A 26,875-nucleotide genomic window follows, 5' to 3' on the forward strand; every position below is an offset into this window, starting at 1 on the left:
CAGGACAACGACGCCGGCCCTGTGCAAAGCGCTTTACAATCCTCTGATCTTCACAACAACCCCGAATTCAGGCATCTTTCTTATTGGACATCAGAGGAAGTGATCTGCTGTGAGTGTCTGGAGGCAGATTCGAATTCAGGCCTTCCTGATGCCAAAGTCAGCATTCTATACAGGAGGGCACCCACTTTACTACGAATCAGGGATGTTGGGGGAAAGCATTCAGCACCCCTGAAAGTGGCCACGTTGATTTTTAAAATCCTTCCCTTCTGTCTTTTGTTCTTTCTTAAACCCTTTCCTTCCATCTTAGAGCCAATAATTCCGAGGCAGAAGAGTGGTAAGGGCAAGGCAATAGGGGTTAAGTTTACTTGCCCAGGGTTAGTGTCTGAGGTCAAATTTGAACCCAGGACCTCCCCGCTCCAAGCCTGGCTCTTTATCCACTGAGCCTCCTCATTGCCCCTATAACTTTGGAATTCTCGAATTTTGGTTTTCACTGTCAATCACACAGCTGTGGAGGAAGGGGCCAGACCAGCTCGATTACCTGGTTAATAGTTCCCTTTTCTTGCAGAAGAAAAACATATGATTTATCACTTGCTTATATGGGTTTGGGAGTTTTGGGGTTTTTTTTAATCCTTACCCTCCATCTTGGAGTCAATACTGTGTATTGGTTCTAAGGCAGAAGAGTGGTAAAGGTTAGACAATGTGTGTTAAGTGACTTGCCCAGGGTCACACAGCTGGGAAGCATCTGAAGCCAGATTTGAACCCAGGGCCTCCCGTCTCTAGGCCTGGCTCTCCATCCACGGAGCTACCCATCTGCCAACAGGGATTTTGGTTTTAAAAGATGACTCTATTGCAAAAATGAATAATATGGAAATAGATTGTGAGTGATGAGACCCGTAGAACTCAGTGGAATTGCTTGGCAGCTCTGGGAGGGGGAGGAAAGAGGGAAGGGAGAGAATCATGTAACCATGGAAAAATACTTTAAAAATAGAGAAAAAAATTAAAAACCTATTTCCTTTTTCTGTATACGATTTGATGTAACTAAGTGGAACGAGGGCAGATAGATCGTTAACAGGATTGTTCATGGGTCAGCCCTCTGCGAAGGAAAACAGTCTGGAGCAGCTTAGGGCGTCAGAGGGTCCATTAGCTCCCCCTCCGAGGCTGGACTTCCCAAGGGATTCCAACCAACCTGATCCAATCATCATTCGTTAAATGCCTACTATGTGCCAGGTACTGTGCCAAGTGCTGAGAATCCAATAAAAAAGAGGACAGCCCCTCTCCTCCAAGAGCTTACAATTTCACATACTTTAATTTTTTCCAGATTACTTTGATACAATTTCTAATATTCATGTTCTGATCCTTTGCCATCCATGCTCTCTCCCTCCCGCCCAAGAAGGCAGATAATGCGATGTAGGTTAGACAAATATTATCATATGCTACATATTGCCTACACTAGAGAACAATTCATGGGGAATTTTAGATAATAATGTAACATACCTTCTCCCATATAATAATAAATGCCGTGTTTCCATCTGCATTTGGACTGTCTGTTCCATCCTCCTTTTTTGTCATGGGTCCCTTGGAGCTGTTCTGGAACGTTGCCTCGTAGATCAGGGAACATTATTGCAGTTCCTGGTTACAAGGTTCTCCTGGTTCTGCTCACTTCACTTTGCATCTGTTCAGGGAAGTCTTTCCAGGTTTTTCTTTTTTTTTTTTTAACATTATTTTATTTGGTCATTTCCAAACATTATTCACTGGAGACCAAGATCATTTTCTTTCTTCCCCCCCCCCCCCCATGGCCGACGGGCGATTCCACCTTTCCAGGTTTTTCTGAGCTCCTCCTGTGCCTCATTTCTTCCCAGGCTATTCTATTCCATCACAAGCACACATCACGACTTGTCCGCCCGTTCCCCAGTGGATGGCTAACCCTTTGCTTTCCAGTTCTTTGCCACCACAAAAAAGAGCCGCTAGAAATCTTTTTGTCTGTGGTCTCTCTGGGATACAGACTTAGTAGTGGTCCTCCTAGGAGGACATCCACAGTTTGATGGCACAATTTTGGGCACGGTTCCAGATTAGGAGTTTACAATCTAATGAGGGGGAGACAACACGAAAGGAGGCGGGAAAGGGAGAAGGGGAGGCTAAAGACCGCTTTCTAGTCCCATGGAGTCAAGCAGAGCAGCAGATGCAGACATGAGTGAGCTAGAAGGTCCTCTCCAAAGGAAGGCATTAGGAGACGTTGGTAGTCTGCCCTCCAATCGGAGGGAAGAGGAGGCAGAGAGGGCTAATGCCTGTCATGGCCTGAGTTAGCAGCTCAGTGGTGAGATTAGACGGGATCAGCCTAACCTGGGAAGGGAATATTGTTCTCTGGAGTTGAAACCCGGCAGGGCAACCGATGCTGAGAGGAAGCTAAGGGAGGGGTTGTGACTTGTCAGAACTTAGTATCCAGCACAGCTAGGTGGCTCAGTGGATTGAAAGCTAGGCCTGGAGATGGAAGGTCTTTTTTTAAATATATTTTTTAAATTTTATTTAATTGATTTTTTCCATGGTTCCATGATTCATGTTCTTTCCCTCCCCTCTTCTCTCCCTCCTTCAGTAGCCGACACGCAATTCCTCTGGGTTTGCATGTCTCATTGATCAAGCCTATGTCCATATTATTGATATTTGCACTGGGGTGATTGTTTAGAGCAGGGGTCCCCAAACGATTTACCCAGGGGCCAGTTCAGTGTCCCTCAGACCTTGGGGGGCCGGACTATAAAGCCCTAACCCTAACCCAGCAGCAGCATACAGTGCAGAATCCCCTCCCCCAGATCACCACTCACCATGCTGACGTCTTCCATTGTGCAGCCACATAATCCTTTGCACAGTCTCATTCTAAGGCGCCACACAAACGATTATGTCACCAGAAGTAGTACTGTATGTGAGTAATGCCGCGCTTTGCAGCGCCAACACATAGTGTTCCTCGCACTAACCACCAATGAAAGAGGTGCCCCTTCCTGAAGTGCGGTGGGGGCCGGATACATGGCCTGCCCCCCTCCCCCCCACATGTGGCCTGCAAGCCATAGTTTGGGGACCCTGATTTAGGGTCTACATCCCCAATCATATCCCCCTCGAACTGTGATCAAGCAAATGCTTTTCTTCTGCATTTCTACTCCCACAGTTCTTCCTCTGGATGTAGATAGCCTTCTTTCTCATAAGTTGAGATGGGGGGAGGGGCAGCTGGGTAGCTCAGTGGATGGAGAGCCGGGCCTAGAGACAGGAGGTCCTGGGTTCAAATTTGGCCTTAGACACTTCCCAGCTGTGTGACCCTGGGCAAGTCACTTGACCCCCATTGCCTAGCCCTTACCACTCTTCTGCCTTGGAGTAGACTCCAAGACTGAAGGTAAGGGTTTAAAAAAAAATAAGTTGAGATGGGAAGTCTTGGTTTCAAATCTGGCCTCAGACACTTCCTAGCTATGTGACCCTGGGTAAGTCACTTAATCCCATTGCCTAGCCCTCACCACTCTTCTGCCTTGGAACCAATACACAGTATGATTCTAAGATGGAAGGGAAGGGTCTAAAAAAACAAACAAACAAAAACTTAGGGTTTGTCCTAGAACTCACCACAAGGTAGGCATTTCCTAAATCTTTCTGACTGAATGAACATTTGCATTTCCAGTTTAACCAGCTCAAACATTTACTGAGCCAGGCATTGGGCTAGAAGGAAGAAAGGAAACAAGCAAATAAGCATCTACTATATGGTTAGGCACTGTGCTAAGTTCTTCAGAAATATTCTCTCCTTTAATCCTCACAACAACCCTGGAAGGCAGGCACTATTATTTATATTCATTTTACAGTTGAGGAAACTGAGAGCTTAAGTGACCTGCCTGGGTGTGACACAGCTAGTATATGAGATTAGATTCAAACTCATATCTTCCTGACTTGAGATCTAGAGCCTTTCCCCATGAACCATCTAGCAGCTAAAAGGCAACTCAAAGATACTTGACTCAGACCCAAGCTTCATATAGAGACAGGAAACTTGAGACTTGGAGAGAAGGGACTTGACCAAGCTCTCACAAGAGAAGTGGCAGAGCAGAAATTCACACTCTGATCCTTGGAGTATTCCATTGTCCCCCAGTAAAGGACCTACTTCCCAGCTCAGCAGATGGTCCTTAGTTCATAAAAAACTCCTTGAGATGAGAGGTCTTGGTTTCACATCTAGTATCAGACACTTCCTAGATGTGTGACCCTGGGCAAGTCACTTCACCCCCATTGCCTAGCCCTTACTGCTCCCTCTGCCTTGAAACCAATACATAGTATTGATTCTAAGAAGGAAGATAAGGTTGATTGTTTGCTTTTTAAGATAAATGCTTTCCAGGGAATTACTCAGCACAATAAAGGTTTTTTAGGACTACCTCTAATTTTATGAATCCTTAATGTCCAGGATTTTTTTTTTTTACAAATATTTTACCAATTTTTTAAAGACATTTACTTTGCTGGGGAAGATCTAAATGGAGTGAAGATTGATCCAAGAAAATATTGCCCAGGTATAAAGTATTTTGTGGGTCATCCTCTATGCAAATCTCACATCTAATGCTTCCATTCACTATGAGAATTCAAAGCAAAGTAACTTAATTAAGCAGAATAGCAAATAAGAAAAACAATTCCCTGCCTCATATACACAGACTTCTACAGTTTCTAGCCTTGATAACACACTCCTAGGGTTCTATTCCAGTTGGAACACATCTCTCCTTCCAAAGCTGCCATTTGCTGCTTCCCCACAGAGCCACTGATGTCATCTGCTGGGCTGCTTCCTCTGCTGAGCTGCCATCTGCCATTTCTTGGCTAAGGTTGCTTCTCCATTGAGTAGTGACTGCCATCTGCTGCTTCTCCACTGAATTGCAGCAGCCAGGTGGCATCTTCCCTACTGGGAGTGTTCCTAATTAGTCACAGGATTAATAGGTGAAAGGGAATTTAAATAGCTTCCATGAGGTAGCCTATGACCCTCCAGGGATATTTCAGTTCTTTTATGAGTCAGCCCCACTGCTGTATCCACCCAGTCAGCACAGCCAAAGTGACTCTAAGGTCATCTATCTTTTTTATCTACACTAGTTCCTCCTTAGTGAGCTTTCACTCAGGTCTCCCCTTTTTTTCTATCTTCCATGTTCATATTCATTGCCTCCATGATACTATCTCTCCCTCTTATCCTCTACTGTCTCTTTCTCCTTTTGCCTTCAATCTTTCCCAGCATCAGGGGCTTTTCCAACCAATCCTATCTTCTCATTATGTGGCCAAAGTATTTAAGCTTTAGCTTTAGGGCTTGACCTGCCCAGGAATAGTCTGAATTAATTCCTTTAAGTATTAACTGATTTAATCTCCTTACTGTCCCACAGTGTCTCTGAAGTCTTCTCCAGCATTGATTCAGTGACGCTTAGCTTTCCTTGTCAAGCCCAGCTCTCACAGACATACACTGCAGTGCTCTAGCCATCTTCCCATCCTTTCCCACCCTACCGTTCATAAACAGCTCAGTTCAATTTGGCAAAAGATTTTTACCTTCTTTCCTAAATACATTTTTGTTGACACCTTTTGTCTTTGCCTCACTATGTTTACCAATATGCCTCCCCAGAGGTCCTTCCCTTAAAAAGTAAAACCAGCACATCCAAAAAGGCCGACTGAAGCTTCAAAGCTCTGCACCCATCATCTCCCACCTCTACAAAGACGCAGAAGAAGGTGCCTCCTCCTGAGTCTCCTCCGGAAGCAGGCTTAGTCCTTGGAGTTTTGAAGGGATTTGTTTTGTGGTTCCTTTCCTGTGTACACGTTATTTTTCTGAGTCTGCTTATATGTTTCTGCATCAATTAGTTCAAGCAACTCTTCCCAAGCTTCTCTGTGTTTATTTTTCATCCATTTCTTATAGCTCAACCCAGTACAATTTCCTTTATATCTATGGATAACAATTTGTTCAGCTGCTCAGGGCTTTTCACTGTTGATTTCATCGATCCTCACAACTTCCCTTGGAGGAGAGTGGTACAAAGATTACTGTTCCCATTTCACAGATTAGTAAGAACCATGTGGGGGAGCAGCCTAAATAGCCCTGGTCCTCTCTTTGAAAGACCTAGAAAGAAGCTCAGGCCAGCACTTCCCCCGCACCCCACCCCACCCCACTCCTAATGAACGATATTCAGACCAGGGATTCCTGCCAGGCCTCACCAGCCCCTTTTGCAACATCATCTCATTTGACCTTCAACAGTCCCAGAGGGAGTCCTGGCAGACTTGATTATTCCCCTATGACAGGTGGAGAAATGAGAGTCAGAGAGCCTGGGCTGAAATGAGCAGAATCCAGATAAAGCATCAAAAGTCCTGGGTTCAAATCCAGACTTTAATTTACTACCAGGGTAACCTGGAGCAAATCACGGATCTCCTCTAGCCTTTAGGCTCTCTCACCCACAAAATGATCCCGAAGGAGAAGCAGAGCCAAGATAGCAAAGGAGCTTCAGGGGCCCACCTGACTTCTACCAAATGATCCTCCACAAAAGCAACAATATAATTCCTCAAAATGAGCTCTGGAGTAGCAAAGCCCATCAAAAGACAAGGGGAAGTGATTTTTCAGCCCAAAACAACTTAGAAGACTGGTACCAGGGATCTCCTACACCAGGCAGGCCACACTGAGGCAACAGAACTTGGACCCAACTGAGGCACCAGCCAAGGCTTCAGAGCTCTGGCCACAGATGGTATGGGGGGGGGGGGGCTGGACAATTTCTCAGAAGGAGATTAGATTAGAGGGGTCCCTTGGCTGGCTCTGGGTGCAAGACTCTTGCCATTTTGCCCAAACACAGTCCTAAGGTGCAGCAGTCTCTGGGCAAGGAGGAGCCCCAGCATGCACAGCACTTGAAGCCACAGAGGAGCAGGGGACCCTGGTCAGAGTTCCAAGGAGGGAAAGAGTACTTGGGGTGACAGAGCAGAGCACAGGCTAGGACGGTAATAAATACACGTCTCCTTACATCGTCCCTCCTTGGAAGAACTAAACCCAGACAGATCCCCAGAGCAAGCTCTGGAGGCAGTTGCGCAAAGAACCTGACGCTTAGGCTAGTGCTCCCTTCAGCCCAGTTGCAGAACCCAACTTTAGTAGTTTTTGAAACTAAAAGAAAAGAAAAAGCCTGGAAAGTGAGCAAACAGCAACAACTGGGTAGGCAAACTCAGGAGAAAGACAACAAAGTCAACACTGCTGCATCCCAAGCCTCCAAGAAAAATCGTCATTCTCAAGAGCCCAAAAAGAGTTCAGGGAGGAGCTCAAAAATGATTTTAAAATCAAATAAGAGAGGCAGAAGAAAAATGAGAGTGAAACGGGAAGATCAGGGCAAAAGAGTCAACAGTTTAGTAAAGGAGGCACAAAAATGCTGAAGAAATTAATAGCTTAAAAAATAAAACAACAACAGAATAGGCCAATTGGTAAAAGAGGCACAAAAATCCAAAGAAGAGAAGAACTTTTTTTTTTGTATTTCTACTAGTAGGAACAAAGAATTTTGTAATATGGATGGATGTTGCGAATGGCAAATAATACAAATATATTTTATTTTGGAAAAAAAAAGTTTACTTAAGTAATGGGACACTCTGTAAACACTCTTTTTTTTTAACCCCTTACCTTCCGTCTTGGAGTCAATACTGTGTATTGGCTCCAAGGCAGAAGAGTGGGAAGGGCTAGGCAATGGGGGTCAAGGGACTTGCCCAGGGTCACACAGCTAGGAAGTGGCTGAGGCCAGATTTGAACCTAGGACCTCCTGTCTCTAGGACTGGTTCTCAATCCACTGAACTACCCAGCTGCCCCCTTGTAAACACTCTTCCTTAACCATATTACTAAACAAAAACAATGCCACTTTCCTCTTCAATGTGTGTTTGGAGATAGAAGGACAGTACTTGTGTGTGTGTTTTTGTTTTTTTGTTTTTAAATGACCTATTGTTAAGGCCTGGTCACCTATGTGTAAACAATGTAGAATAAATTCACCATACGTAGTTCTGATGCTAACCATAAGAAATCCATGAGCTTTGGAACACATGCCTTCACTCACCCTCCTGGAAGGGCTGCTGCATCACTGTCTCACTTGAGTTCTTGGAGGCAGCACTGAAGATGTCAAACAAGGTTTGCAAACTATTTAGAGTAAATTGCCAGCATTCCCCGGAAGTACATTAAGAAACGGGAGCAATAGAAAGACACCACTTAGAAGTTATTCCTCTCACTTTGGTGCAAATCCCTTTTGTTTTTATTTGTGATTTCTGCTCTTGTCTGATTCATACACTTCCAGTACAAACTAGTCACCTGCCACAAAGCATTAAAGCACAATATGCCTATTATGGATCCTTGGGCAGCTGCATTTTTCAAGTTTTAGTATTTATTCATCTACATCCAGACTGTCAGCAGTTCTTGAATATAAAAAATATATAAATGGGGTAACTATATTCTAAAAATGCAGATGCCTACAACAACCATGTTACTGGGGGGGGGGGGAGAAAGCAAACAAGTTCACTTGGAGGGAATGTGGCTCAAGTGTTTGGATTAAAAAAGAAACAACACAAACCCCCAAATTTCCCCCAGAGAACCTGGGTATCATGGAATTTCCAGAAAACTCCCTTTCCACCAAAGGGACCTTAAAACCCCATTCCAACTATTTAAAAAGCTACAGCTACCAGGATGCCATCAAGTGGCATCAGCATTCAGAAGAGAAAGGATGTATGTAGATATGTTTTGCAGCAGAGCATCTTTAGGCATCGCTTGATAGTAAAAACCACTGGTATACCAGAAGGGCTATTAAGGGTGAGGGTGGGTTAAGTATTGAAACGTTGCCTGCCTGCTTGTGAGAGGGCTTTCATGGCTAGGAAATTTTCTAACCAGTATCTAAATTTTCTTTCTTTTTTTCTTTCTTTCTTTCTTTCTTTCTTTTTTTCTTTTTTTCTTTCTTTCTTTCTTTCTTTCTTTCTTTCTTTCTTTCTTTCTTTCTTTCTTTCTTTCTTTCTTTCTTTCTTTCTTTCTTTCTTTCTTTCTTTCTTTCTTTCTTTCTTTCTTTCTTTCTTTCTTTCTTTCCTTTCTTCCTCTTCCTCTTCTTCCTCTTCCACGTCTTCTTCTTTCTTCTTCCTCTTCTACTTCTTCCTCTTCCACTTCTTCTTCCTCTTCCACGTCTTCTTCTTTCTTCTTCCTCTTCTTCTTCCTCTTCTACTTCTTCCTCTTCCACTTCTTCTTCCTCTTCCACGTCTTCTTCTTTCTTCTTCCTCTTCTTCTTCCTCTTCTACTTCTTCCTCTTCCACTTCTTCTTCTCCTTCTCCTTCTTCTCCTTCTCCTTCTCCTTCTCCTTCTCCTTCTCCTTCTCCTTCTCCTTCTCCTTCTCCTTCTCCTTCTCCTTCTCCTTCTCCTTCTCCTTCCTTCTTCTTCTTCTTCTTCTTCTTCTTCTTCTTCTTCTTCTTCTTCTTCTTCTTCTTCTTCTTCTTCTTCTTCTTCTTCTTCTTCTTCTTCTCCTCCTCCTCCTCCTCCTCCTCCTCCTCCTCCTCCTCCTCCTCCTCCTTCTCCTCCTCCTCCTCCTCCTCCTCCTTCTCCTCCTCCTCCTCCTCCTCCTCCTCCTCCTCCTTAACTTTATTTCTTGGATCTAAAAATCTGTCACTACCCAGGTCACCATGTTCTGTAATTAAGACCTGATCATCATATCCTTCTATCTTCACTGGAGTGAATTGATCCATATCATACTGGGCAAATGCATGAGCTGCCCCTTCCCTGAGACGATTATCATTGTTAAGCACTAACTGGATATCATTAAACACTTCATTAAATTCTCCTGGAGGAGCATGAGTGATGAACTTAGCAGCTGTCCTTACCTTCTCCTCATCCAACACTGGATCCTTGAAGTTGGCCGTCTTGGGCTGTTCTGGCCCAGCCCAGCGGCTGGAGTGAAACAGAAGAACTTCTTAAAAAGCAGAATTGGCTAAAAGGAAAAAGATACAAAAATGCACTGAAAAGAAAATTTTCTTCAAAGACAGAATTGGCCCTTTGGAAAAAGAGGTACAAAAATTCGCTGAGGGAAAAAGAACTCTTTAAAATGTAGAATTTGCCAAGTGGAAAAAGAGTTACAAAAACTCACTCAAGAGAATGATATTCTAAAAATCAGAATTGGCCAAATGGAAGCTTATGACTCCCTGAGACATTAAGAAACAATCAAAGAAAGTCAAATGAATGAAAAAAAGAGAAGAAAATGCGAACTATTTCATGGGGAAAATAATTGACCTGGAAAATATATCCTGGAGAGATAATTTAAGAATTATTGGGCTACCTGAAAGCCATGATCAGAAAAAGACCTTAGACATCATCTTTCAAGAAATCATTAAGGAAAAAAATGCCCTGCTATTCTAGAACCAGAAGACAAAATAGAAATGGAAAGAACCCACCTAACCCTAAGAGGGATCCCAAAAGGAAAACTCCTAGGAATATTATAGCCAAATTCCAAAACACCCAGGTCAAGGAGAAAATATTGTAAGCAGTCAAAAGGAAACAATTCAAATATCATGGCACCACAGTTAGGATAACATTTAAGACTTTCTATATTAAAGGATCAGAGGAACTTGAATGTGATATTCCAGAAAACAAAAAGGAGTGAAAACTTCAACCAAGAATCACTTCCCCAGCAAAACTGAGTATAATCCTTCGAGGACAGAAATCTGTGGGAACAGCATTGTTTTGCACTTTCTAAAATTTTATTTTATTATTTTAATGAAAAACCCTGACCAGATTCTGTTTGAGAATCAATATCATTACATCAGAACCATATTGGTTCTAAGACAGAAGGCAGTAAGGGCTAGACAATGGGGATTAAGTGACTTGCCCAGGGTCACTCAGCTAGGAAGTACCTGAACATTTGAACCTAGGATCTCCTATCTCTAGGCTTAGCTCTTAATCCATTGATCTACCTTGCTGCTCCATGACTCATTTATTCTTGCATTTCCCATCATCTACCCTAAATAGTACAACCTCCCCAATTTCTGTTTTACTATTTGTTTTCATAAACATGTTGCTTGTTGTTGATAACTGTCTTTTGGGTAGTCAGAGTTTGGTAGGAGAGCACTAAGCTGGCTAAAAGTTAGCCAGGCTGCAATTGTCCTCTTCACCCCTAAAAGAGAATTGGGATCCCAGATCACAAAGACTTGGTGTGTGCTTCCCCTCCCCCTTGCCCAGACAAGTAAAGCGGTAAGACAAGTTGGTACAAGTTTTTTTTTTTAACCCTTACCTTCCATCTTAGAATCAAGTATTGGCTCCAAGGTAGAAGAGTGGAAAGGGCTAGGAAATGGGGGCTAAGTGACTTGCCCAGGGTCACCCAGCTAGGAAAGATTGATTCAATTTGAAGTTGAAAGGGCCCTCAGGATGGTAGATTTAGAGCTGGAAAAGCCCTGGTAGGCCACCAAGGCCACCCCCTCTCATTCTACCGATGAAGAAGTGGAAGTCAGTCAATCAAGAGCCCTTCTTATGTGCTAGGCCCTGGACCCGGCCAAGAGAAGAGGAAGTGACTCAAGTCTCACTAGGGGGAATCAGCCCCAGGCTTCTGGCTTCAGGTCCTCTCAGGGGCTCGGGCCAGGACTTGCTTTTACCTGCTCCCACCCAGGAAGTGTTATTGATTAAAGGGGCTCATCCGAAAGGCCCTGGTTAGGCAGTGTTGCTGAATTCAGGCATTCAGCGGGGAAGGACAGATGCTTGGAGAAGGTCCCTCTGCATTCAGATCCTGTCTCTGAAACAGCCACAAACCCTCCATCTCTCAGCTCTGGCCATTCTCTGGGGCTGCCCCTGAGGCCCGGAGGCTCTCCCTCCTCCTCCTCATGCCTCCTGGCTTCCTTCAAGTCCCAACTCAAATTCTACCTTCTCCTGGAAGCTTTCCCCATCCTCCCTGAACTTGGCGAGACGAGCCTTCCTCAGTGTGTCCTGCGTGCTTGCCCACTGCCTCCCTCCCCAAGACGGAGCCTGCTTTTCCCTTTTTCTTTGTACCCCCAGCACTTACCAGTGTCTGACATGTAGTAGGCATTTAATAAGTGTTGGGCAAGGGGCCTCTGGGTGGCTCAGTAGACGGAGAGCCAGGCCTAAAGAGGAGAGGTCCTGGGTTCAAATTTGGCTTTAGACCTTTCCTCACTGAGTGACCCTGGGCAAGTCACTTAACTCCATAATTGCCTAGCCCTTACTGTTCTGCCTTGGAACCAATACACAGTATCGATTCTAAGATGGAATATAAGGATTTTTTTAAAAAGCTTGAACAAATTCCTCCCAACCTCTCCCTCAGTCTCAGTTTCCTCATCTGCCTCATGAGATTGACCCGAATGGCAGCCCAGTTCCCTTTCAACTCTAGCTTGGACTCCTAAAATTTTGACTCTGATCTTGGAGATTCACTGGAAGTCGGCTCCAGAAAGGACTGGCAGACCAGGTGGAGAAGCCATCTTTGGGACCTCCTAGATCCTCCGCAGCCAGGAGCAGAGAGAGAGGAAGGACCATCCCCGGCCGCCCCTCTGAGCATCCCCGAGAGAGGAAGGACCATCCCCGGCCGCCCCTCTGAGCATCCCCGAGAGAGGAAGGACCATCCCCGAGAGAGGAAGGACCATCCCCGGCCGCCCCTCTGAGCATCCCCGAGAGGGACTGTCTCCTTTCTGTCTTCTGTCCCGAGCCCTGAGCCTAGAGCCTGGCAACACAGGAGGATGGTGAATGGAGCTCAAGGGCAAGACCCTGAGCCCAGGGTAAGTGCTTGACAGCACTCAGTGGCTGCTCACCAAATGCCTTGGGAAACCGGGAGGGAGGTGGAGCCAAGGTTCCATGACTGTTAGAGTTAACTGTGAGAGATGGGCCTGGGACCCGGGGCAGCATGAGACCCCCTCAGGCATAGAAAGTGTGGTCACAGTAGATGAGGGCTCAGCCCCTGGAAACAAGTACAGGAGGACCCTGTGTCAGGACTCTGGGAAGGGAATCCTGCTGGGAAGGGAGACTCTCTGGGAAAGGAGGCCCTCTGGAAGGGAGGCCCCCTGGAAGGGAGGCCCCCTGGAAGGGAGGCCCTCTGGGAAAGGAGGCCCTCTGGAAGGGAGGCCCCCTGGAAGGGAGGCCCTCTGGAAAAGGAGACCCTCTGGAAGGGAGGCTCTCTGGGAAAGGAGGCCCTCTGGAAGGGAGGCCTTCTGGGAAAGGAGGCCCTCTGGGAAAGGAGGCCCTCTGGAAGGGAGGCCCTCTGGGAAAGGAGGCCCTCTGGAAGGGAGGCCCCCTGGAAGGGAGGCCCTCTGAGAAAGGAGGCCCTCTGGAAGGGAGGCCTTCTGGGAAAGGAGGCCCTCTGGAAGGGAGGCCCTCTGGGAAAGGAGGCCTTCTGGAAGGGAGGCCCTCTGGAAGGGAGGCCAGGGGCTTCCTGATCAGGGCTCCAGAGACCTCCTTGACTCCAGCCAACAGGGCTAGCAGGATAAGCTGAGCCCTGGTGGGACCCAGCAGGCCATGCTTGGAGCCAGCGACTGCTCAGAAGGGATAGGCTAAGATGAGTTCAATGGGGAGGGAGAAAACACTTTGAGCCAGGGCTTAAGGGGGAGGAAAATCAGGGAAGTTGGAAGCTGGAGTGTTAGTGCAGAGGCCACACACTCTGGGGAAAGGGAACGGGGCCTGGCAGGCCTTGGGGTTGGGGCTGAGGCTGAGGGAAAATGGAAATCCCACCCTAGGTACAAGCGATGCAGGTGACTCTCAAGCCTTCCTTGTTGTCCTCGACCCATTCTCTGAAACGAGATCAGGATCACCAAATCAAGTATTATATCACCAAGAGGAATTTCTTGAGCCTGAGGCTCTTGGCCGTGGCCCTCTCCACCCTGGGCTGGGTCATCATGCTGGTGGCCTGCATGTGCCCCAAGTGGGTCATCTTGGGGCCTTCCAAGAGGGATCTGTGGAAGAACAAATCCTTGATTTTTGGTCTCTGGGACAACTGTGTTCACTGCTGGAGGCCCAATCAATTGTCAAGTAAGCCAACTGGCTCTTCTCCAAGGGAGAGAAGGTCTGGCCAAGGCACTCCCCCCAAGCGGGGCCCAGTTGGGATGCTGCACTCCCCAGGGGAAGGCCCTTGCCCAAGGGCAGTTAGCTAGGAAGTGTGAGGAAACCTGGGAGAGCTCCAGCTCAGGGGTCCTCAGGCCAAGTCCAGCACCCTCTCCCTTGCTAGGTCAGTCGCCGTTCCTGTCAACGCTACCTTCAGAGCATCTCGCTGGGACACTGGCCCGGCCTAGGGCACATCCTCCTCCCCTCAGACCTGACTTTATTGCAGTAGCGGCTGGGAGGAGCGGCTCTGCCTGCCCAAGGCTCTCCCCTCTCCAGGCCAGCCTTCACTCAGTTCCACACCCATCTTCCCAGAGGGTTCACGGATTGTCCCCCGTGCCCGGTACTTTCTCCCTCCTGACGTCTCAGGCTTCCTTCGAGTCTCAGCCAAAAGCCTACCTTGTGCAAGAAGCCCTTCCTGGGCCCCCAGTCGTCCTGCCATCCCTCTGAGATTGCCCCCGATCTAGCCTACCTAGAGCTCCTTGGCACAGGGTCGTTTCCCCCATTAGGCTGTAGCCTCAGCACACACTGAGTCCAGGACTAGGCGCGCAGTAGGAGCTCCCTAAATGCTTGCTGGCTTGACCGAGCCCATCTCGAGGTGGCCTCTGGGACAGCTTCCATATGCCTTGCAGTACACCTCCTGGTCTCTCGAGGGAGCATGTTTCTGAACCTCGTCTTCACGTCTCTCCTCATTCTCTCCATGCTGTGCTCCTTTCACCGAATATTCAGCCGGATTTCCAAGCTGGATGTCATCTTCTGCATCATGAATTACATCTCAGGTTCTGCTTGGCAGCAGGTGGGGGTTGGAGCTGGGAGGCAGCAAGGAGGGCCAGAGCCTAGAGGTGGGGCCCAAGGGCACGGGGGAGAGCATTGCTGATGCAGGCATCCCAGGGCTGGAGATGGAAGTGGGCCCGGCCTCTAACTCCACCTCGGATGGGGAAATAGGAGGGGAAGGAGAGAAGGGAAAGGACAGAGGTAACCAAAGGGAGGAGGTTATTAAAGGAGGCAGCAGATAGAAGCACAACAGACCTGGGAGGAGGGAAGCATAAAATGATGTCGAGAAGAAAGCAGGACAGAAGGAAACACACAGTAATCATAACTGGGAAGGAAGAAGGCGTGGGCTCACTCACAAAACAGAAACAGAGGTGCAATGCCTCCTTAGAGCAGGGACCTTGGGCAAATCACTGAGCCTCAGTTTCCTTATCTGGAAAATGGGTCTAATAGCACCAACCACAAGACGTTGCCATAAGAAGCAAATGAAATCATGTATGTAAATCTTAAAGACAGACAGACAGACAGATGGATAGATAGATGGATGAGAGATAGATAGATGGATAGATGATAGATAGATATATGGATGGATGGATGAGAGATAGATAGACAGATAGATGGATGGATAGATAGATGGATGATAAATAGATAGATGGATGGGTGGATGGATGGACAGACAGACAGACAGACAGATGGATAGATAGATCGATGAGAGAGATAGATAGATGGATAGATGATAGATAGATATATGGATGGATGGATGGATGAGAGATAGATAGATAGATGGATGGATAGATAGATGGATAGATGATAGATAGATATATGGATGGATGGATGGATGAGAGATAGATAGACAGATAGATGGATGGATAGATAGATGGATGAGAGATAGATGGATAGATAGATAGATGGATGATAAATAGATAGATAGATAGATAGATAGATAGATAGATGGATGGATGGGTGGATGGATAGACAGACAGACAGACAGACAGATGGATGAAAAGAAGGAAAGAAAGAAAGAAAGAAAGAAAGAAAGAAAGAAAGAAAGAAAGAAAGAAAGAAAGAAAGAAAGAAAGAAAGAAAGAAAGAAAGAAAGAAAGAAAGAAAGAAAGAAAGAAAGAAAGAAAGAAAGAAAGAAAGAAAGAAGAAAGAAAGGAGGGAGGGAGGGAGGGAGGGAGGGAGGAAGAAAGAAAGAAAGAAAGGAAGAAAGGAAGGGAGGGAGGGAGGGAGGAAGGAAGGAAGGAAAGAAAGGAGGAAGGAAGGAAGGTGGGAAGGAAGGAAGGAAGGAAGGAAGGAAGGAAGAAGAAAGAAAAAGATAGATGGATAGATAGATGATGGATAGATGCATAGAGAGATAGAATAGATAGATGGATAGATAGGTAAGTAGGTATAGATGTTACAGTGGATAGAGCACTGGACCCAGAGTCAGGAAGATTTAAATTCCAATCCAGTAGCATATATGTCTTCGTTATGTGACCTTGATCAAGTCACTTACCCTCTGTCTGCCTCCGTTTCCTCACCTGTATAAATAGGAATAATAACAGCACCTACCTCCTTGAATTGACTTGAGGATAAAATGAGCTGATATTTGTAAATGCTCATTGCAGACCTTCAAGCGGTGGGTAGATAGATGGTGGCCATCATCATCATTCTATTTCTTTCCATTTTGTAATGAAGGGATCTGAGGCCCAAAGCAGGGACAACTTGCTTTGTGGCCTCCAACCAATTCACAGCAAAGTGGGCACTAGGAGGAGCTGCTCTCACCCCTAGTTCAGGATTCTTTCTGCTCTGTCCCTGTAGGCAGGTGAGGCTGAGGTTGGCCCAATGACACCCAAGCAGAGTGACCCCAAATCTCCCACTTCCTATTGGCCTGCAGGAGAACTGACCTCGTCTCCAGAAGGTCGCCGTCTAAGGCAAGTGTGATACCCAGAAAGGACAGCATCAGCTGGTCAGTGCCCGCTGCCACACTCTGTGGGGCAGGCCTGGGGCCCAGGACATCAACAGAGAGGCGATGTCCAATGTAGTGAAAAGAGAAATGGATTGGAGGCCCAGGTGCTTGGGTTCAAGTCCCTGCTGGGCCACTAATAATTTGGGCAACTGTGGGTGAGTCTCTTTCTGTCTTTGAGCCTCAGTTTACCTATCTATACATTGTTCAAAGGATTTTAGGGCTGGAAGTAGGACCGGCTCTAAGATGAGAACACCGAGGCTCCGAGGGTAAGGCCTTTGCCCAAGGACACTCTGGAGCTAGCACTCGCCCTCAGTTTGGCCATCTCTAAAATGGGGATTGTAATCCCTTGTACTTCCTGCCTAGCAGGATTGTTGGAAAGAAAATGTTTTGCAAAGATGAGCCACTTACAGTATCATTATCACTGTTATTTTTACAGAGGCAGAGGAGGAGGAGGGAGGGTACAGGGCCTGGGGGTGGCCATAGAAGAGAGCCTTGGGACTGCACGCTCCCTCCCTCCAAGCCTCCCCCCCCTGGCCCTTCCCTGGTGATTATTCACTTTTGTCAGGTGTCCTTTTGAGGTAATTCATCTCCTTCTTAACAGGAGCCTTCTGGAGACACTGGCAGCCGCACTTCAGGCCAGTAGGAAGGGACTGCTGGGTGGTCTGAGTCCTAGAGGAGTGTCTGGTGTCTCCCAAGAAGCTGACTCGAGGGAGGAGCTTCCAGGAAGACGCCCCCCACTTCTGCCCCCTGGTCCTAGCTGAGGAAGGCTGGCTGGGCAGAGGCCTTGGAGGAGGCAAGGCTGAGGACGTCTCGGCTACCTCTGGGCCTGGGAGTGCTGGGGCCTCGGGCTGCTGGTGCCCAGCTCCCCAGGGATTGCCCTTGCTTTGGGTGTGTCTGGGAGTAGGACTGGCCCTGTTCCTGTGCGTCTTGTTCTTCGGGCTGCAGCTGTTGGACATCTTCACCCAGGAAAGGCGCACCTTCAATATTAAGTGGCCCCCCTTCGTCTCCATCTTCGGGGTCCTGAGCTTCCTTCTGGCTGGTGAGGGTCAGATCCGAGGGACGCAGGGCCAGGCTTTGGCCCTCCAAGGTAGTCGAGCCCCAGAGCCAGAGAGACTTCTGGGAAGATCCTGGGGGCCATCGTGTCCTACCATCACATCCCGGTTCCCCACTCTGCTCGTCCCCAGGGTCATGAAGTCCCAGAGGGGGGCGTAGCCCAGAATGCCAGAGTTGGGGGGCCCTTTGGGGAAGCCGCCCCTCACTGGGCCACTTTCTGCCCTGCCCTGCCCTGCCCTGGCCTCCCATCCCAACCTGGTGTCCCATTTTCCTTCTCATAGGGACCATCTGCCTCAATAGTCGGAAAAATTCCTGGGAAGTTTCATTCTTTCTCCCTGGCAGTCAGCCCATCAAAATAAAGACGCTGGTAAAGTCCGGGAAACTAGTTGAAACATCCTTCTATAGCATTCTCTCACAACTTACCTTCTCTTCCGGAGCCTTCCCTGAAACGTCAGGCATCTCCGCCATACTCATTCCTGGCTTGCCAGGGAAATCGCACCCTCCTCCGGAGACAGCCCAGTAGCTGGCCCCGAGCCTTCCCTTCTTCTCCCACTCCCATCCCGACCCCCCACCCCCACAGGCTGCCCCCTCTTTAAGCAGGGAGTTGTTCGGGCCTTGGTCACTGGGTGCCCTCCCTGCTCGGGGTCTCCCATCTCCTTGTCCAGCCTCATTCACCCTCCCTTTTGTTAGAATTCTTTCCAACTTGGTAGGTTGTAAGTTCCTGGAGGGTAAGGACCAGGGCCCATCTCTCTGTTTCCAGTCACCGAGCATCCAACCTTGTATACAGTAAGCACTTAATAAATGTTTGAGGAATGGATGAATGAACCATGGCTAATGTTTCCATAGCCCTCTCTCTTGACATGATTCTGTTTGTTCCTCTCTGGCAGCCCTGTGTTAAGATTATACCCATTTTACAGATGCACAAATGGCCTCAGAGAGGTAAAAAGTGATTTATTCAGTAGGGAACAAGGACTAGATTCAAACTAAAGTTCCTTCTGAGTACCAGGCCAGTGTTGTCATGAAAAAATGAATGCGTGTGTGAGTGAGTGACTGAATGAATGAATCAGTGAATGAATGAATGCCTAGAGAGGATATCTTTTCAGGACATGAGTGAGAAGGAAAGCCTAGGATATCCCAGGGAAGGGCAGGCAGAGCAGTGCAACTGTTCTAGACTGCAGAGGCAGTCAGAGTCCAGAGGAAGACTGGCTTCTTGGCCAGAACCCCAGCTTCCCCAGGAAGTCCAAATGCCACCAGTGGGGTCTAGAAAAGGACGCTGAAAGGAATCAGTCATTGAATTGACATCTGGGGAGGGCCTTCAGGGCCCAAGAACCAGGGATCATCGACTAAGAGCCAGGAGAGATCTAAAAGGGCATTTAATCTAGTTTCCTCATTTTCCAGAGGAGGAAACTGAGGCCCAGACAGGCATCACTAAGCTCAGAAGCGACTGACTCTACTTTGAGACAGTTCTCACTACAAGGCAGTTTTCCTTTTCTCAATCTGGGCAAATCTATTAGTCCCTCTGCCTCACAGCAACCCTTCAGATCCTTTAAGGTGGTTATTATGTACCCTCAGGCTTCTCTTCTCTAGGCTAACCATTCCCAATTCCCTTAATTAATCCTCCTTATATTGAATGATTCTAGGTCCCCTCATCACACCTTAGGAATGTTCCAGCTTATCAATGTCTATCCTTTCCTTCTCTCCCTTCATTCCTTCTCATCCTTTTTCCTTCTCTCCCTTCTCCCCCTTCATTCCTTCTCATCTTTTTTCCTTCCTCCTCCCTTTCCTCCTCCCTTCTTTCCTTCTCTCCCTCTCCCCCTTCATTCCTTCTCATCTTTTTTCCTTCCTCCTCCCTTCTTTCCTTCTCTCTCTCTCCCCCTTCATTCCTTCTCATCTTTTTTCCTTCCTCCTCCCTTTCCTCCTCCCTTCTTTCCTTCTCTCCCTCTCCCCCTTCATTCCTTCTCATCTTTTTTCCTTCCTCCTCCCTTTCCTCCTCCCTTCTTTCCTTCTCTCCCTCTCCCCCTTCATTCCTTCTCATCTTTTTTCCTTCCTCCTCCCTTTCCTCCTCCCTTCTTTCCTTCTCTCCCTCTCCCCCTTCATTCCTTATCATCTTTTTTCCTTCCTCCTCCCTTTCCTCCTCCCTTCTTTCCTTCTCTCCCTCTCCTCCTTCATTCCTTCTCATCTTCTTTCCTTCCTCCTCCCTTTCCTCCTCCCTTCTTTCCTTCTCTCCCTTCTCCCCCTTCATTCCTTCTCATCTTCTTTCCTTCCTCCTCCCTTTCCTCCTCCCTTCTTTCCTTCTCTCCCTCTCCTCCTTCATTCCTTCTCATCTTTTTTCCTTCCTCCTCCCTTTCCTCCTCCCTTCTTTCCTTCTCTCCCTTCTCCCCCTTCATTCCTTCTCATCTTTTTTCCTTCCTCCTCCCTTTCCTCCTCCCTTCTTTCCTTCTCTCCCTTCTCCCCCTTCATTCCTTCTCATCTTTTTTCCTTCCTCCTCCCTTTCCTCCTCCCTTCTTTCCTTCTCTCCCTTCTCCCCCTTCATTCCTTCTAATCTTCTTTCCTTCCTCCTCCCTTTCCTCCTCCCTTCTTTCCTTCTCTCCCTCTCCCCCTTCATTCCTTCTCATCTTCTTTCCTTCCTCCTCCCTTTCCTCCTCCCTTCTTTCCTTCTCTCCCTCTCCCCCTTCATTCCTTCTCATCTTCTTTCCTTCCTCCTCCCTTTCCTCCTCCCTTCTTTCCTTCTCTCCCTCTCCCCCTTCATTCCTTCTCATCTTCTTTCCTTCCTCCTCCCTTTCCTCCTCCCGTCTTTCCTTTCTTCCTTTGTTCCTTGTGACAACTACATGCCAGGACCTGTTCCAGAGGCTGGGGCTAGAGATCCCAAGAACAAAAGGGACCCTGACCTCCAGGATCGGAGACACCCAGCTGGCCCCCATGTCATTCATTACGTTCTCATTTGAGTTGTGGTTTTTGGTTGGACCTTCCTGGTTGGGACTGAAGTGTCCCTACTGGTCAGAACTCTGCTCCTCTACTTCTGCTCCCAGCCAACTGGCCACACTTGAAATGGACCAGCGGGCGAGGTGTGAGGATGGCTGAAATCATGGCGCCCACCAGTGCCCTTGGATGGATGCGTTCCTGCGGTCCTCCTCGTCCAAACCACCTGACGTCTGCTCTTTTGGATTTCTTGAAGCTAAAATACTTCTATGCCTCAGCATTTTTTGGCCTGTAAAAGAAGGGAAGAGAGAAGTCAATCGGGTCGTGGGCTACAGAGACATCAGAGAGGGTGAGGCCTGAGAAAAGGCCACTGGATTGGGCCATTTAGACGGGGAATTTCCGAGAGGGCAGTTTCAGTGGAATCCTGAGGCTGCAGCCATCTTGGAGAGACCAGAGGAAATGGCTTTCGATACAAAAGGCAGAAGAGAGAGAGAGACAGGGGGAGAGTGAGTGGGAGCTGGAAGGCTGGAGGGAAGGTTTCCCTCAGACTGGACGGGCCTCGGCCAGCAGACGGGGAGACACCGATAATAGGGATAGAGAGAGGAGGACGCCGGAGGAGACGGGCTGGAATTGGACCCCTTGGTCGGGAAGAAGGGGGAGCCTTGGGCAGGAGTAAGGCCACCTCATTAGGTGCCACAGCAGGGAAAGAGGAGGGGCGCAGTGATGGGAGATGACAAGTGCTCTCCGCCTCCAGAGAAGGAGCTGATGGGGTCTGAGGACAGATCAAAGCAGACTGGGTTTGGACCTTGTTTTTCTTGGGGGGGGCTCTGTTTTCTTCCACAACATGACTCATATGGAAATGTTTTGCATGACTGCACACATATAACCTTTATCAAACTGCTTGCCTTCCTAAGTGAGGGAAGGGGAGGAGGGAGAGAGAACTGGGGACTCAATTGTCTTCATGGGTAATTGGGAAAAATAATAAATCTAAAATTCTGCTTACAAAGGGGCAGAAAAGGGAACTCCTGGCAAGTGGCCTCAGTTTCTTCTGTAAAATATGAAGCAAGGACCTCAGCTGGGGGGGGGGGGACACAGGCGCTCTGGGGAGGGATGGGAAGGTTTGGAAGAGCAGATGCGAGCCTATGGCGGAGATGTAGAGCAGGATTGCTGAGCAGCAGGAGGGCCCCCACTGAGGTTGTGTCTCCTCCAGCTTCATCCAGCAGCGCCTGGAAAAGGAAAGGAGGCACTGAACAGGGGTGGAAGGGATCCAAGGGGAGGCTTGGCTGGGTGCGATTGCTGAGGTGACCAGAGGGTGAGGGAGTCAAGAGAGCAGGACAACAGAGTCAAACGGGTTTGCCGAGGGGTCAAGATGAGAAAAAGAAGAAAGAGTGGCTAGTGCCGTGGTGGGAGCCCACTGAGGATTGGAGGTCATGGTGGGGATGAAGCTTGGTGTTGGAAGGCAGAAGAAAGGCAGAAATCCACATTATGGTGGATAAGGGAACTTTGGCAGTCTTTTTTTTAACCCCTGACCCTCCATCTTAGAATCAATACTGTGTACTGGTTCTGAGGCAGAAGAGTGGTAAGAGCTTGGCAATGGGAAGGGTGAGTGATTTGCCCAGGTCACACAGCTAGGAAGTGTCTGAGGTCAGATTTGAACCCAGGACCTCCTGCTCCTGCCCTGACTCTCAATCCACTGAGCCACCCCCGACGTGTAGCCCCTATAACTTTGGAATTATTGAATTTTGATTTTCACTGTGCCAATCATGTGGCTGTGGGGGCAAGAGCCAGGCAAACTCTCTTCCCTGGTTAATATTTCCTTTTCTTTACATGATTTGATGTAACTAAGTGGAAATAGGGCAGAGAGGTAACAGGGTTGTTTGTGGATACTCAAAGTCCCCACATCACTCACTCAGTTTCAGGATTTGGTCAGTGCTGGCACCTGCCAGGTACCAGGCATTGTGCTAGGTACCGGAGAAAAGAAAGGCAAAAGTGAGGTAGTCCAGTGCCTCAAGGAGACCATGCTCCTTCAGGTAGAGGTCTAGACCCCCCCTCACCTGGGGTTAGGGTTAGGGTTCAGAGGTCTCCATCTGCAGGAACTGCTCCGATTTCCTCTCTCCCTTGTTTGGTCAGGAACTCTTCCCTCATCCACAGCTGAAAAGGGCCTCTTTTCCTCTTCATCCAGCTCTCTGGTGATGTGGCTCTTCCCATCTAGCTCTTGTTCCCATTTGGAGCTTATCATGGTCTGCAGTTTGAGACATTGGACTAATTTAATTAGTTCTTTTTCTAGTTTTTCCCTTGCATTCCCAATTCATTGATCTCTTCTTTCTCTGGGGATTTCAGGACCATGCAAGGAGAACTAGCATTTGCAGGGCAGACAATGCAGTGGCAGATGATTCGCCAGGAGAAACGGCTTCTTCTATGATTTAATAAGCTGACCTGGAGATATCTTGACCAACTCCACTCCTAGCATAGGCAGGGGACAGAGTGCCAGCCCGGAGTCCAATCTGGCCCCAGACACTTCCCAGCTGGGTGCCCTTACTGCTCTTCTTGGTATTGATTCTAAGAAGGTGAAGGTGGGGAGAGGAAAGGGGGAAAGAGGCAGAGAGAGAGAGAGAGAGAGAGAGAGAGAGAGAGAGAGAGAGAGAGAGAGAGGAATAAGGAGGGAGGAAGGGAGGGAGGGAGGCAAAGAGGGAGAGAGAAAGAGGAGGGGGAAGGGAGGGAGAGGGGAAGAGAGGGAGGGAGGAGAGAGGAGAAAGGAGGGAGAGGGAGGGAGAGGGGAAGAGAGGGAGGCAAAGAGAGAGGGAGGCAGAGAGGGAGAAAGAGAAGAGGTGGGAGAGGAAGGGAAAGAGAGAGGGAGGGAGGGAGGGAGAGAAAGGGAGGGAGGAGAGGAGAGAAAGAGAAGAGAGGGAAAGAGACAGAGGAGAGAGGGAGGGAAGGAAGAAGTTCAAAGTAATTTGAAAAGCAGGGTGCATGGGGAAGAGAGAAGAGGGGAGTACCAGGAAAGGCCTTATAGAAGAGACCCCTGAGCTCCTTCAGGACAGAGGTGAAGGGAGAATGTTCCAGGCATAAGGGACCTAGTCTGTGCAAAGACTGAGATATGGAAAGGAGAGTCATGTAGGATTTGGGATCATTCCATCTCTTTAGTGATGCAAAGGAAAGATGGTGCAGAAAGAGGGCTGGGCTCTGACTCAGGACACTTGGGTCCAATCCCACCTCCAACACCAACTTCCTGGGTGGTCCTGTGAACTTCCTTTCTCCTCTCAGCCGGTTGCTATGAGGCTCAAAAGAAGCCTATGGGGTACTGGCTTTAGAGGCCCTGGGTTCAAATCCTGCCCTTTCAGTTCCTATCTGACCTTGGGTGAATCCCTTGCTCTCTCAGGGCCTTAGTTTCCTCATGTGGGAAAAGGCTGAACCGTTGGTAGCTTCTAGGAAGCCTGTGAAGAGGTGCAGGGGTGGGGGATGGAAGGCTGAGCGTCTGAAGCAGCAGGGGCTGAAAGGCTGCTGCGTGACCAGATTTTATCTCATAAGCAACATGCCGAAGCTGCACGCTAAACCTGGCGGAATGAGAGGGGCTCCTGGCCCCTCCCAGCTCTCCGTGGCCGAGAAAGGGCTTTGAAAAGCTCTCAGTGAAAGACGCAGGGATTTCGCCCCGCCCCCCCTGCCCGCCCGCCCCGCAGCCCCGGGGTGGGGAAATGCTTGTCAAGGTAGGCGCTGGGGGCCAGGGTGACCTGGGCTGCGGATAAAGGCATCTTTTCATTCCCCGCCTCGCTAGGCTGTCTCCGCCTCCCAGCGGTTACTAAGCAACTCCGGATGCTGCTGGCGCTGCCGGCTCCTGGTTTCCCATAGCAACAGACAAATTCCCCAGGCACTGGCGATGCCCTACTCTGGACCTCCGCAAAGGTCATCCACTGCCTTTATTCCCAGCCTCCTGTCTGTGCTTGTGTGCCTCAGCTCCCCCCAAGCTTCCCAAAGGAGGCCCCGGAGTGTTTCCCCCAATAAGTCGGCCCCCACGCTTTCCAAAAATACGAGATAAGTGCAGCCTGGAGATTCTCTTCCGGTCGGGAGGTCTGAGCTCTAAAATTGTCTGCCTGGGCCAGCAAGGGACCCAGACACGCCTGGCTTGTGGGTGGCTCTTGTCCCCAGAAGTCTTTCCCAGGAAACCAAGCTGTCCTCAGTTCACATTCTTTGGCTCCCAGAAGCCAGGATTCCCAAGGCTTTGCTTACTAGAGGATCCTGGTCAGATCATTGCCCATCTCTCGGTTTCTGCATCTGTCAAATGGGCATACAGATTAAACCTGTAGTTCTTTTCTCCCAAAGTTGTGGCAAAGCTCAAATAATTGCTTTGTAAGTCTCTAACCAGAAGCCTGATGTTATGATCGTGCTCCCAGCCCCTATCTTAGGGGAACGAGAAAGAAGCAAAACATAGTTAGTGTCGTTAGAAAGCTGGTCTGGGAGACAGGAAGACAGATTCAAGGGGGTCAACAAAAAGTCCCTATGGGGGGGGGGGCAGCTGGGTGGCTCAGTGGATGGAGAGCCAGGCCTAGAGACAGGAGGCCTTGGGATCAAATCTGGCCTCAGACACTGCCCAGCTGGGTGACCCTGGACAAGTCACTTGACCCCCATTGCCCAGCCCCTACCGCTCTTCTGCTTTGGAATCCATACACAACATTGACTTCAAGATAGAAGGTCAGGGTTTTAAAAAAAAGTCTCTATGGTGGGAAAGTGGGAAGGCTATGCCCCGCTGACCCCATCTGGTGCCAGGATTTGTTGTCCCAATCTGGGCACTCAGCTCAATGCCAAGCACCGTGTAAACACTTAAAAATGCTTGTTGGATGTACCGATTCTTTCCATGCACGTGGCCTCTTAAGGGTCTCTGAGGGAGCCCTATGAGTTAGCTGCTATTAGCCCCCTTTTACAGACCAAACTGAGACCCAACAAGGCAACAGACTGCTCCAGGGCCACCTAGCCAATGAGAGTCAGAGGCAGCATTCAAACCCAGCTCCCATGGAGCCAACAACCACCCTCCTTGTGCTCCTAGTTCAGAGCAGCCTCCCAGCTAGTTGCTGGAAAAGCACAAATTAAACACCTACTGTGTGCCAGGCTCTATTCAAGGGGTCAAGGATTCCAAGGCAAATGGAAACCATTCCCTGCCATCAAATAGGGAAATCTGCCATTAATCCCAGCAGCCTTGTCCTGAGTAGGGGAATGAATGATGCTGTCCCTTGGAGTAGGGACCTCTGGGACAATAGAAAAAGAGCTGGATTGGGAATCAAAAAGCCTAAGGAAGAATCTCACCTCTTTGCCTATTAGCTGAAATCAGGCAAGTCCTTTAACTGCTCCAATCCTCAGTTTCCATATCTGAAATGTGAGGAAGTTGTATTAGATGGACTCTAAGTTTCCTTCTGGAAAGCCAGGCGGTACAGTATAGAGCAAAACTGATTGTAGAGTCAGGAAGATCTAAGTTCCAATGCAGCCCTAGATACTTCCAAGCAGTGTGACCCTGGGCAAGTCACTTCATTCTGCCTCAGTTTCCTCATTTGGAAAATGACCTGGAGAAGGAAATGGCCAACCACTCCAGTATCTCTGCCAAGAAGACCCCAAATGGGGTCCCAGAGACCTTTCCTTCTGGCTCTAGACCAGGGGGTCAACCTAGGCTCCATGAACTTGTTATTCAAAAAACATTTTGGCCAGTGTACTTTCAGAGAATCGGTTACCTCTGGCATCCTGTGTATTTTTATACATTTAACAGCATCATTCTGAGAAGGGGCCCCACCGTTCTGACTGCCAGCAGAGCCCAGGACATGGACGAGGGGAAGAAGCCCTTCTCTCGAGCTCAGATCTCTCGTCCTGTTTGCATTGGAGGAGTCCAGGGTCCTTCTGAAATTCTGCCTTCCTCCCAGGACCTTATCTCTGCCTCCTCACCCCCAGCCATGCCCTCGGTGTCCGGCCTGCCCTGCCCCCCTTCTCTTCCACCTACCCACACCCCCTCCTCCCCACTGCAGCCCTGGAGGGGCCCCCCTGCGCTCTGCCTTGCTGTAATTGCTTTTGCCAATCAGCCAACAAATTCAATTACCAGCCAGGCCCAAATGAGTTAGCACATTTCTGGAGCGAGTGAGCGAGCAGTGAGGCCCTTTCTCCACCGCCCAGCCAGG

General features: G+C 48.6%; 1 protein-coding gene across 2 annotated transcripts; it reads left to right on the forward strand.

The window, feature by feature from the left end:
• The first annotated feature begins 12,238 nt into the window (after nt 1-12,238).
• Nucleotides 12,239-18,634, forward strand: TMEM225B (transmembrane protein 225B). 2 transcript variants are annotated; one of them, XM_056801253.1, is made up of 5 exons: nt 12,239-12,717; nt 13,669-13,960; nt 14,662-14,808; nt 17,656-17,838; nt 18,086-18,634. In XM_056801253.1, the coding sequence occupies exons 1-5, from the start codon at nt 12,679-12,681 to the stop codon at nt 18,325-18,327; spliced, it is 903 nt and encodes a 300-aa protein (XP_056657231.1). In that variant the 5' UTR covers nt 12,239-12,678; the 3' UTR covers nt 18,328-18,634. The 2 variants fall into 2 exon arrangements, with proteins under 2 accessions (XP_056657231.1, XP_056657232.1); XM_056801254.1 differs by having other exon boundaries at nt 12,243-12,717; nt 17,656-17,790.
• The last annotated feature ends 8,241 nt before the right edge of the window (nt 18,635-26,875 follow it).

The sequence above is a fragment of the Monodelphis domestica genome, chromosome 6 (genome assembly GCF_027887165.1).
Source record: "Monodelphis domestica isolate mMonDom1 chromosome 6, mMonDom1.pri, whole genome shotgun sequence".
Lineage (NCBI taxonomy): Eukaryota > Metazoa > Chordata > Mammalia > Didelphimorphia > Didelphidae > Monodelphis > Monodelphis domestica.

Excerpts from the sequence above, each read along its gene's own strand:
- TMEM225B (XM_056801253.1), top strand. The coding sequence starts at position 12,679 with ATGGTGAATGGAGCTCAAGGGCAAGACCCTGAGCCCAGG. Across the intron at positions 12,718-13,668 it reads GGCAAGACCCTGAGCCCAGG|GTACAAGCGATGCAGGTGAC; the intron begins GTAAGTGCTTGA and ends ATCCCACCCTAG. Across the intron at positions 17,839-18,085 it reads CCAGGCTTTGGCCCTCCAAG|GGACCATCTGCCTCAATAGT; the intron begins GTAGTCGAGCCC and ends TCCTTCTCATAG.